At 35.3% G+C, this 12421-nt stretch overlaps 3 protein-coding genes across 3 annotated transcripts; 1 reads left to right on the top strand and 2 right to left on the bottom strand.

Annotated features, from left to right (window-relative positions):
• Positions 1-4322: 4322 nt before the first annotated feature.
• Positions 4323-4982, bottom strand: MONOS_15017 (uncharacterized protein; the record flags this gene model as incomplete). The annotated part of the gene is made up of 1 exon (XM_067867865.1): positions 4323-4982. The coding sequence occupies one exon, from the start codon at positions 4980-4982 to the stop codon at positions 4323-4325; it is 660 nt and encodes a 219-aa protein (XP_067725181.1).
• Positions 4983-5961: 979 nt separating this feature from the next.
• On the bottom strand, positions 5962-6540 carry MONOS_15018 (uncharacterized protein; the record flags this gene model as incomplete). The annotated part of the gene is made up of 1 exon (XM_067867866.1): positions 5962-6540. One exon carries the CDS (start codon positions 6538-6540, stop codon positions 5962-5964), a length of 579 nt encoding a protein of 192 aa, XP_067725182.1.
• Positions 6541-11691: 5151 nt separating this feature from the next.
• On the top strand, positions 11692-12396 carry MONOS_17766 (uncharacterized protein; the record flags this gene model as incomplete). Its single annotated transcript, XM_067870718.1, has 1 exon — positions 11692-12396. One exon carries the CDS (start codon positions 11692-11694, stop codon positions 12394-12396), a length of 705 nt encoding a protein of 234 aa, XP_067725183.1.
• Between the last annotated feature and the right edge of the window lie 25 nt (positions 12397-12421).

Genomic DNA, 12421 nt, shown 5'->3' on the forward strand with positions numbered 1-12421 from the left:
ATATTCCTACGAAAACATTCAAAATTTCGATAAATCAATTCAGGCATCTGTATCACACGTTCCACAATTTATTGTCAATGTTCAGAAGACACATGAATTGAATCTTTGTTCTCCATCAAAATCAGTTGGCTTGAAAAATTTAGGAAACAGCTGTTACTTAGCTGCAGCTATCCAAATGTTTGCATCAATGAATAAATTCCATTCGTGGGAATTTCAGAAAGAAACGAAAGATATTCTTTCTTCAACAATTATCAATATTTGCAAATCAATCAATGATCAACAGGAGAATGTTGAATCTTTCTGGAACGAAGAGTTCTACGAAAAATGGAACAATGAAAATGATATTTCAAAAATGGAGGAGCACGAATTTGATGATGCAGTTGAGTGGTTTCTGAAAATAATACGTAAACAATCTCCTACTGCCATGAACAATTTGGGTTGTCATTCAACAGATAATATCATTTGCCAAATGTGTGGATATGCATCTTTTGAAATGCCACAAAAAGTTGATATTATCATTCTGCAAGGTCATTCAATTGAACATTCGTTGAACGAGTTTCAAATCCTTCAATCTCAAAGAAAGAACGAAGAATTGAGCTGTCCATTGTGCAGATCGATTGGTGGAGTGATTCAGCAAACTCAATATGCAAACAACTCAGATTTCTTGTTATTTCGATGTGAGAATAATTCTATTTCTACAAATGAACAAAACGAAAAAACAGCTGGATTGAACAAATCATTATGGATGATTGAAGTTACCAAAAGCATGCAATGCACTGATCAAGATTCAACTCAGAAAGAGAAATACAATCTTCTTTCTATTATTTTGTTTAATCCAACAATCCATCATTATATTTGTATTACATTATCCCATATTGAACAAATCGAAAACAGCAACGAATACAATTTCCATTGGAAAATATGCAACGATGAAAATGTGGAAGTTGTTAATGATCTTGAAATTAAAAGCAAATATGAAGAGTTGTGTTCAAACGGATGGAAAACAAGTTTTCTGTGTTATGTTAAAAGTTCATTTATTCAAATAGAAACTCAAAGACAATCTGTTTTTCTCGATTCATCTTTTGATCACTTCAGCAATGATTCAAATAGTTCAAACAATGCACCTGAAAACAACATGAATGATTCTATGTTTTGTGGTGGAGTTAACAGAACAACTTATAAAACTAAAAAACAACTTCACAGTGAATTGGTGTTAAAAACAGGAATCAATATGTCCTACTCATATTTCTGCAAGAAAACACAAGGAATCATCACAAAACCTAGAAACAGAACTGACTTGTGCTCCATTTGTGAAAGGGCAAGATATTTACAGAAAATATCTCAAAATAGAGAACTCAGTGATCAGGAAAATGAAGAGCTGCAATACATAACGGAGCACAAAAAATGGGCAGAATGCCAAAAACAATCATTTGTTGATTCAAAGAGCAAATTGAAAAATGGAGATCTTCTTTTGCTGCTAGACTTCAAAGAGAATTGGCAGCTTCCGCTTTCAAGAAGAGAAGTCAGTAAAGATTTTTACACAAAAAAGCAAGTGTCAGACCTGTGCATTATTTCATACACAAAACAAAAAGATTCACTTCATAAAACATGTCATCACTTCATTTCGGACTGTTTAACTCATGATTTCAGATACGCCATTGAATGCTTGAACGTAGTTATAGAAAAACATATATCAGAATCACACCCACTTCAATCAACTCTGACAATTTTTTCAGACTCTGGCCCTCACTTCAGGAATAAATACTTTTTAAGTAATTTTCTTAGTGGCAGTCAAAATCTTCAACAATTTTCATCGATATTTGTTAATTACTTCACAGAGCAGCATGGTAAATCGGAATGCGATGGAGAGTTTGGATTAATTTCATCCAAATTGTCGACTTCAAGCTTAGAAACTGGAAGTAATGCTTCATCATTTTGTGCCTTTTTGAAACAAATTTTTGATTCTTCAATTCAAAGCACCTCAAATGAGAAAATGAGCAGACAGTTTCACTTGTGTGTTTCACTTTTTTTCATTTAATAACGTTGAAGTTTTTATTTTAATTGATTTTGGCTTCAGATACACTCCTTCAAATAAAAAAACTTGGAGTTGGCTGAAAATACCATCGATGATGATTTATTTATCTTTCAAAAGACAAAACGATCATATATTCACAGCATCTCATTCACAATTGTTAGAGGATAAATGGAAAATCATCAGTGATTGCAAAAGTGGGCAAGAAAGAATAGTTGCAGAAAGAAAGAAGTTTGCAGGAGCAATTGCAGATCATACAAACAATATGCCCATCAATGACAGAACATTATCTCGAATAAATCAAAGAATGTCAATGGAAAAATCAGCAGCCTTTTCACTTCAAAAGAAAACTGCATCAAAAGGTTGTTCATATTCAAATCAAAGCATTCAATTCGAAAGAAAAAAAGAGACCGAAAAATTGCGAAACAAAAATGATTCACATATTATTTACCACACGCGGAGGAATTCTTCTAATATCGATGATGATTTGATGATTGTTGAAACAAATGAAATTATAAAATTAAATAAAAAAAAATCTTCCAATTCAGAAATAGACAATCACTCAAACAAACGAAAATGTTTTTAATCTCTAATGAGTATTTTGTTGTTCAAATAAGTTGAAATATTGTGTTTATTGTTTTTGAACTGTTTCCACAATTGTTAATTTATTCATTAATTTCAAAACTATTTTTTCAACTGCAATGATTTGAAGTTCTTGTGCATTTTTTGATTTATGTTGTTATTGTATTCTAATTTTTTTTTTTGAGTCTTCTTGACTTCATTGCTCAGCTCATTGCAGTCTAGTCGGTTCCGAAAAAAAATATTCATAAAACATAAAGGGGTTGGGGTTCCCGAAACGCAGACTCCCAGGAAAAAATGATAATACTGTTTTTCAAACTTTATTGTTATTTTTTTGCTTAGCTTGCAAAAGTCTAGTCGGTTTCGCTTTGTGTTAAATGAATATTTGGGGTTGGGGTTCCCGGAATTATGACTCCCAGGATGAAGTTTTGATAAATCTGTTTTTTATTTTTTCATCCTTTTTTCTAAAAGCAGTTATATTTATTTTGAAATTGAATGAATTAGTAACATTTGTGGAAATGTTTCAAATTTTTTTGAGTTTTTTTTTTTTTTTTTTTTTTTTTTTTTTTTTTTTTTTGATCATTTTCACCTTTTTGAATACCAAAGTACTATAATTATTAACGTTTTTAAACTTATCGGAATGTTGAAGTTTGTTTTGAGAATTATTTGTTTTTAATATGGAAGAATTAAAAAATCAAACGTTATTATCATTCATACATTTATGATGAAGAATTTTTATTTTCAAAAAAAACAAAAACTATATCCCACAATTAAATTTATTTCTTTGAAGATAAACAAACAAGGGCATAAAAATTATGATTTTCCGTATTTTGTCCCAAATGGAAAAAAGATGCGAATCAAATTAATTTTTCAGGGAAAAAATGAAAAGAAAACGAAAATCAATGCACGATGAAGAAATACATATGGAGTATTCAAAACAACGGAAAATAGCTTGTGACGAGAGCAACAAAGAAATAGAAGGCAACGAAGAATAACTATTTAGCGATTTGCACTTTTCTTATTTCGGTTTTTTTTATCATTTGGACTCGGTTTTCCTTTGTCTTGAAGATCTCTTAGGTTTTTTGCCGCCCAGTTTTTCATCAACTTCACAACAAATAAATTTTACAAATAATAAGTTAATAAAGTTCAAAAATAATATTTCTCAGAAAGAAAAAAGTATTAAACAATAACCTGAGGTTTTGTCACGCAGTCATATCTTTCCGATTTGTTCTGCTAATACAGATATTCAGCCTTTTCATTAATATGAAAATGACATATTTCATTTATAAACCTGTCATTAGTTGTCAAGCTGCTGCAAAACAAAATACAAGTCCATCTTTCGTTAAAATATCCTATATTAATTTATGTCTGACAACGGAACTGATGTCGATGCCTGTGGCTAGCCCCAACAGACCCCATGTGCCACCATCGAGTATGCCCTCAACTGCTTCATTTCCCTCCTTCAAGACGCCTCTCTCACACTCCTCTCCTCAATATTTGTTCCAACTCAAACACTCATTTTTAATGCAGCTGAAACCATAATCACTGGAAATGGCACAACTGCCACAACCATCTCATCCAGTGATATTCCTCAACATTCATCAACATCAACAATTTCTTCACCAGATCCATCTGCCACTTCTTCCCTCTTCCAACAGACCCAGGGCTCCCTCACAGTCTCTGCCCTTGCCATCGCCCACAACTCCACAAATCAAATCACCCCCATCCTCTTCCACCTCTCCGATAACTCCCATTCCCTCAACCTCAACACAATCACCATCATCGGAACAACCTCGTCTTCATCATCCTTCACAACACCCCTCTTATTCCTCACTGCTGGCTCCCTCGCCCTCAACCACACAGCAATCACCAGTCTCGCCCTCAACAGCCAAAGCATCTTCCACCTCACCTCCCTCACAGCACCCCTCACCCTCAACTCCTCCAACATCACAGACATCACCTCCACAGCCTCCCCCACCAGCTGTGTCCTCTCCTCTGCCACCTCCCCTGCCCTCTCCATCTCCTTCGCCAACTGCACCATCACCAACATCAACTCAGAACAGTTGAGCCAACAAAGTGCCACAGATGGCGGGTGCACCTCATTCGTCTCATCTGCTTCTGCCAACACATTTTTGGTGTGCAGCACCATCTTCTCCACCTGCTCTGTGAGCGAGGATACAAGTTCTGGAGGAAGAGGCGGTGCTCTCATGATAGAGTACAACGATGATTCAGAAGTGTCAGAATCTTCCTTTTCCATCACCAATATCGTGTTTTCAACCAACAAGGTCAGTGCAGGAAGAGATATGTATTTTGTGTGTGAATCATTTGTCGCTTCTGTAAAGGAACCCTTGTTCACCTTCATGACAAGCATCACTCAGAAAGACAACTCGGCTGTTGGGCATGACAGAACAGAGGCATTCGGTGATTGGAATTTCGATTAATAAATCTTTATCAACGGGCATACAGCTGACAATGAACATGTGGAAAGAATACTTGGCATCAAGGAAGTGAATTGCGAGTTGGAAAAGACTCCCAACAAGAGTGCGCACAATGAGACGAGGCTTCTGAAGAAAGTGCAGATCATAAGGCTGAAATCATTTCATCAGCTGACTTGTCGGTGAATTAATGTGCAAATGAAGGCAAAGTCGAAGAAATTTAAGTTGTTGGAACATAAAACAGAAGAATTTGCATCATACACGCGGTTGATGAAATCAACATTGCTTGTCGGGCATTTATTCTCTTGTTGCTTAGAATTCTCCTCCAAATTTGAATTTCTTCCAAAACTCATTCATTCATTTGTCATCTTCTCGACATGTCGAAGGCGTGTGACGTTGTGTAACCTTCCGAACTCTATTTTGAAACCCATCCATTTCACAAAAGAACTGCTTCAATGTTTTTTCTGTTTTCACAGCAAATGCTTCGGTTTCAAAATGTGAAAAGTCGGAACTGTCCTCCTTTTTTTAATTTTGACATGCCAAACGGCTGTTCTCCTCAAAAAGTTTCTTTCATTTCGTTGTCTCATTATTTCAGCAGAAATTCTGCGATTGAATAAAAAATTATCTGTGCTTCTGGATAGAAATGAAAGACGAGGCATGATGTTGAATTTGGCTAGAGTTGAATGAAATGGAAATATAAATGTTTTTATTGATCATAGAAGGAGGCGTTGAAGAAGAAGAAATAAAATAAAATAAATTCATCTTGATGGCATTTCATTTCAAATAATTTGAATGAAAACATCAATCATTCAACGTTGACACATTGAGGCGAAGAAATGAGAATGATTTATTTTTTGTTCAGTTTATATGTGCTGAAGAATTGAATGGAATAAATGCATCAGAATGTCCATGGACTCATCCAACGCCAGCGGAAAATTTACTGTTTAGAGGAAGCGGAAGAAGAGGAAGAAGAGGAAGAAGAAGCAGTGATGGGTGTGGTGGATAGGAGGAGATCGAAGACGGAGATGGAAAGAGTGAAGATTGAGAAGGCGGAAAAGATACAGAGAAAGAAGGGATTTGTCGTGTGGCTGCAGGAGATAAAGGGGAAAGCGATGGAGATAAAGTGGGATACTCACTTCCACCGATGCTCTTTCTGACAATGTTATGATTGATATTGTTGATATTGTTGTTCTTATTGGAGTTGTGATAGCTTACAGTAGGTGGAATTGCAGTCTTCACAGAAGGAACAGCCGGTTGAGTTCGAGAAAGAAGCACACCGAAGTTGTTGAGTGAAGCTTGTTCAGAATGTGTTTGGAAATAAACAGAAGAAGAAGAGGAGGAGGAGGAAGCTGTCTGAGAAGGAAATGGATGAGCTAACTGCTTCCATTGAGCTCTTCCAGGATTAGCAGCAACAATACCGATGAATGACCAGACAAACGAGGGAGAGAGGAGAGAGAAAGGAGAAGAGGAGGAAGGAAGAGGAGGAAGTGGCATTGACGATATTGAGGAGGAGGAAAATGATTACGTGTGAGGGAGTTTTGAGACAAATGGAAGAGAAGATGCATTTGAAGTGGATGAAGAGCAATCAGATGGAGAATTGAATCCAAATGGGAAAAAAGAAAAAGAAGGGAAAGAAGAGGAAGAGGAAGAGGAAGAGGAAGAGGAAGAAGGCGATAGATTATTGACAGGAAGAGAAGGAGATGAATTTTTTTCAGAAGGGCTGCTGAGTGAATTGTGAGCAGATGATTCAGATGAAGCAACTGGAGTGGAAGGCAAAGAGGCAGTTGAATCAATTAAAAGAGTTGAACTGTTCAACGAAGAAGAAGAAGAAGAAGAGGATGATGATGAATCAGATGATGTTGAAGAAGGACGTGGTTGTGAAGGTGAAGGTGAAAGAAAAAGATGATTTGACGAAAGAGAAGAAGGCGAAACTTGTGCGATCTGAATGACCGGCGAAGGAGATGACTGAACAGAAGAAGAAGAAGAAGAAGAAGAAGAAGAAGAAGAAGAAGAAGAAGAAGAAGAAGAAAAAGAAAAAGAAAAAGAAAAAGAAGAAGGCGATTATGAAGTTAATGCTGAATGATCAGATTTCAACACAATGACTGCTTTCGCAAACAAAATTCTCGAAGTAGCAGATTAAAAAAAAATGAAAGAAGAAAAAGAAGAAGGGGCATCTGAGAGAGAAATGGAATGAAATGAGTTCGATGATGCTCTTTGGACGAGCTGGGCGGCAAAGGCGAGCAAGACTCATTTGAAGAAAATGCAGACAAAATGAGCAGATTCCAATTTCATATCAGCCAATAGCAACAACAAATGGAAGAATTATTCCGTGTTGCAACATGAGTATTTGATGGTCAATAAGTTCTCAATAACGAAGAAGGTGCACTTCACATTAGCCAAGATAATAAAAAATATCGTCGATGAAGATATCGAAGGAGAAGGAGAAGTAACAACACAATTCGTAAAAATACTGCTTTTAATGAATTGTATCTGAGGATAGCGCTCAACATAAAAAACACTGTTGGTTGGAATGGGAAAAAATGATTCAAATAATACATAAAAAAAAATTAGTTTTGCATTGATTATAAAAATGCGTTCAAAAGTTCACACCTGCCATCTTTTTAGCAAATGCAGAAAATTGTTCAATCACTGAGGCTGTCAATCTCCATTTCCACTGCTTCGCAGTGTTTCTTTCTTCATCGTCCTTTTTTCCCAACAAAAACAAAATTATCAATTCTTTTACACTTCATAAAACAAGAAAAAAATATTTCTACCATTTAACCCGAATGCTGTCTTTTGTTTGCATTCTTCTTTGTTGAAAAAAGCTTTCTGTTTGAATCAATGAAAAAACAATAAATGTAATATTCGATCATGTTTCGAATTGTTTTGAAAAACACTTTTTTCATTTTTTTCTAAATAGCTTGTGACCCAAGATTTTATTCTAAATACTTTAACCGGGCTTGATAAAGCTTATACCAGAAAGACAGACTTGTTACGGGTTTTTCATGGTTTTTCAGTAAATAAATTATATTTGTGGAAAGAATGTGTATTTACAGGAACAACATAGATGTTTCGACAAACAAGTTGAACTATTCGTAATAACTTGTTTGTATCCAGAATTTATAATTTTTTACGAAACAATTCATAGTTATGGTAAAATATCTAATGTTGATCTGTCCGAAAATAATTTTGATCATCCCACTCTTAATATTAAAATTCGATGAACCATTTTTATCATTTTTTATGTTGATGATTAAAAATGTTTTTTTATTTGATTTGAAAGTTGTTTGTCTGGTTTTTGTTTGACGAAGCGTAATGATTGTTGCATAGTGTTTAGATATCGACTGTCTGATTGATGTTCAAATTGTTATTTCGTCTCATATTTTGGAATAATAAATCTCACTCAACAAACATGTTATTTGAGAATTTTCATTCTTTTATTTGAAATATTCAATTTGCTTTATGATTGCTTTAAAAAGAATTATGTTATTTTTATGTGAGTAATTCAAATTCGAACGAGGTGAATATATTTATTTTTGGCTCGAATTTTCAATCTGTTCAACAAATTTAAAATCTTTTTATCGTTTGTTTGCATATCGTCAAGTCAGGATATTGAAAATTGTTCGTTTTTATTTGTTTTTATTACTTCAATAAGACTTATTCTTTGAACATATTTTACTGGAAAAAACACAATATTTGAGCAGATCTTATTTTCAGAATAATTTAAAATGCACTCGCATGAAACTTTTTCACAAAAATTGAAAAGAATTTTCACATTTATTAAAAATATGTGTCCTTACAAAAAACGAATGAGTCAAATAAAAAAATAAACTTCATAATGAAAAAACAAATATTAATTCTTAAGAGAAAATAATATTTTCTTATTAACTTTGAACACAAAGTTATTAAATAAACAAGAGAAAGCGAGTGAATTGATTTGAACGAAATATTGATACAAAAACAGGCTTTCGCAGTTTAAAAAACAAAAATGCAATAAATAAAAAGTGAATATTAATTTATGCATATATGAATTTCGAAAATATGTGAAAGTTTTGACGAGAAGAAATATATTATCTCATGCACTTTTATGAAATATTTCGAGACAACTATCTTTCCTTTTGAAGTGTGTTGATGTTTCATTCTATTGCAGTACCCCGCTTCATAAAAAATTTCTTCAACATGAATTGTTTTAGTTGGATAATTAATTCTATATGATTCAAATCAAATAGAATTACAAAATGGTGGAAATGTTCAGAAAAGGTTGAGATAATATAGAATTTCACAAAAGCAAACTGTTAATTTTTTGTTTGTCAATTGCATTTTCACAATTAACGCAGTTAAAAAAATATTAATCCATCAAAAATTGAAACACAACAATCACTTCATTTAATAATGGGTGAACATTTTCAATAATGTTGATGGTATGATCGACATTTTTTTTGGACAGATCAACATTATTTTTGGACAGACTGAATAAAACTTCTTATTCACTCCCATAATAAAAAAATAATTATCACAAATAATTAATAATCCAATTATTTTCATTGAGGCAAAGTGAGAATGTTGTCAGGAGTGGGGATGCCTGTTTTCAGTGTATTTTTTCTTTGTGTGAATCTTGTTGCCACCACCGGAGACTCGAGCTGGATTGGAGAAAAAATAGAAAAAGAAGAAATGATTAAAGTGGATAGAAATATGCTTCAGATAAGCGAAAATCCTTCAAGTGATGAATTAATTAATAATATAGAAGATGGTGGAAGATCGATGGAAAAAATGAAGAGAAGAAAAATTGAAGGAAGAGATTTTCATCATGATGATGAAAAAAGCAAAGAAGAATATGGAAGAGAAATTGGAATTATGAAGAATGTGAATATTTTCCAATCCAGTGAAATAGAGGGTTGCTTGGAATGTTTCAATTCATCAGTCATGGAAATGGGCTTGGCTATGAGAGAAAAAGGATCAAAAAGGATTCTCATTGCGAAAAAAGGAAGCATTGTTTCGATGAAAGAGTGCATTCTTTTTGTTGAGAAACATTCTTCGCCGATAGAACTGGGCGGGAGTTTTGGATCATTTGTGAACATTTCAATTCAGCCAAATGTTGAAGGATTGAATGAATTTCCTCCTCTTTTCACTTCTGGACAATTTGACAATGATGTTTCAAAGTCATCCATTATTTCGTTGAGTGAATCTCATTTTTCCTCTTTTTGTGTGTCTTTAGCCCCATTCCTCTCTTCACCTTCCATTTCTCTCATATCCCTCTCCAAACTCATTTTTTTCAACATTTCAACAGCAAATGATGCATGTTCACTATCAACCACAATGTCAACCCAAATCACTTGCATGATGAGCAGCTGTTTATTTTCTTCTGTTTGTGATGCATATGATGGCGGGATTGTTCCCTCTCTGAACAACCCCTTGGCCTCCTTGACAGCCTCAAACACCTCATTCGTTGGGTGTTGTCGGACAAGGAATGTCAATGTCAATGGAACAGAAGGGAATCTGTCGAAACAAGAGAGAATAAAGATCCTTGACAACGGTGTGAACACATTTGTTTGGTGCGAATGGAATGGATCAAAGACAACAGGATCAACGGGAGATTATGCTGATGATGCTTCTAATGGAGGAGCAATTCAAATGTTCAATCGAGGAAATGGAATTCTTTCCGTTTCTCATTGCTCTTTTAATAATTGTTATGCTTTTTACGCTGGAGGAGGAATAATGTGCCATGGAATTAATTCTGTTGAATTTGTGAACAACACTTTCGACTCATGTCATGCGCAAAATCGATATGGAGGAGGGGCTTTCGTTTATACGATTTCAACATGTGTTCAGATCAGTGGATGCAACTTCAGAAATTGTAAAGCAAATTATGACGGAGGAGGGCTCTTTCTCGAATCTTTTCAGATTTGGGGATCAAATTGCATTGACGCAGACAGCGGAAGAGGAGAGAGTGCGTGTGTGTTTGACTGCAGTTTTTCTTTATGCTCACTTTCTGGTTCATATGGTGGAGGCATGTGGGTATATAAATTTCCTTCTCAGTTCAAAATTAGGAGCATTCAGTTTTTGTCATGTTTCGTATCGTCATATGGAGGAGGCATGAGCTTCAGACCGGAAAAACAAGATGATGGGATTTATTGTTATTTTTTGTTCTTTCACGAATGCAAATGCTCTCCAAACACTCCATATGGGCATGATATTGATTTCGTTGATTTTAACAATTTGTATTTATCGTCAATTAATCCATTCTTTGAATGTTACACAACAAATACAGATGATAAAAGAGTGTGCTATACGTTTAATTCATCCGGTTCCTGGGCATATGAACAAACATCGAAAAAAGATTGGCTGAAAGACAAGACAACATATGTTTCTGTGAATGGGAATGATGCTTCTGAGTTGTGTGGGGTTAATGAATTAAATCCATGTTTGACAGTGAAGAAAGCGTTTGAGATGTGTGAAGTGCAGATTAGCTTGGCAATCACCCTGATGGAAGGGAATCACACAAGCGAGGTGACAACAATTGAGATTGGAGAAAAGAAGATTTCGGTCATTGGGATAGGCATAGAGAAGAGTTCGATTGGAACAGGAGCCCTTTCATCAACTGGAGCGCTGTTCAGTGCGACAACAGGCCAACTTGGTTTATTGCACATGAAGGTTGATTGCAACTCAAATGCAAGTCCTTCGCCGAGTGTGGTTGTGGTGTCTGATGGGAGTGGGTCACTCTCATTGGAGGATGTTGTGATCACCACGAGCAATATTGGAGAATATATGATATCTTCTTCAGTGTTTGTGGTGCCGCTGTTACAGCTGTCGATGGTTGGTGTGGAGATCAAGAATATGAATGTCTCAAAATCATTGTTCTCTGAACCTGCTTTGTCTTCTTCTTCCTCCTCCTCATCTGCCCTGTTTTTGACAGCCACTTCATCTGGAGAGAGCACGCTGGCGAACTTGACGGTGACGAATGTGAAGTTGACTGAAGGAGATGGAGTGGCTGTGGCAAAGAGTGTGGCAGAAGGGGAGACATTTGTTGTTCAGAATGTGACAATCGAAGATTGCGAGTGTGAAAGTGGCAGTGGTGGTGGGATCAAGGTTGAGTTGAAAACAGATGCAAGCAAGCTTCAGATAGAAAGAACAACAACAATGAACAGATGCACAAGTGGCAAATATGGAGGAGGGATGGTGTTGAATTTGGCTGACAACTCAATTGACTTCTCGATTGTGTCAGTTGACTTTTCAGGGTGTTCTGCTTCATTGGGGGGGAATTATGTGTTTGTGAATGGGAGCAATTCAGCGAGCTGGGGAATAACAACAGAAAAGCTGAATATCCAACATGACAGTTCAAAAATACAATGAGCTGGTGGGATATGATCGGAGTGAC

Source organism: Monocercomonoides exilis, assembly GCF_001643675.1.
Source record: "Monocercomonoides exilis strain PA203 chromosome Unknown scaffold30-1206723, whole genome shotgun sequence".
Taxonomy (NCBI): Eukaryota; Preaxostyla; order Oxymonadida; family Polymastigidae; genus Monocercomonoides; species Monocercomonoides exilis.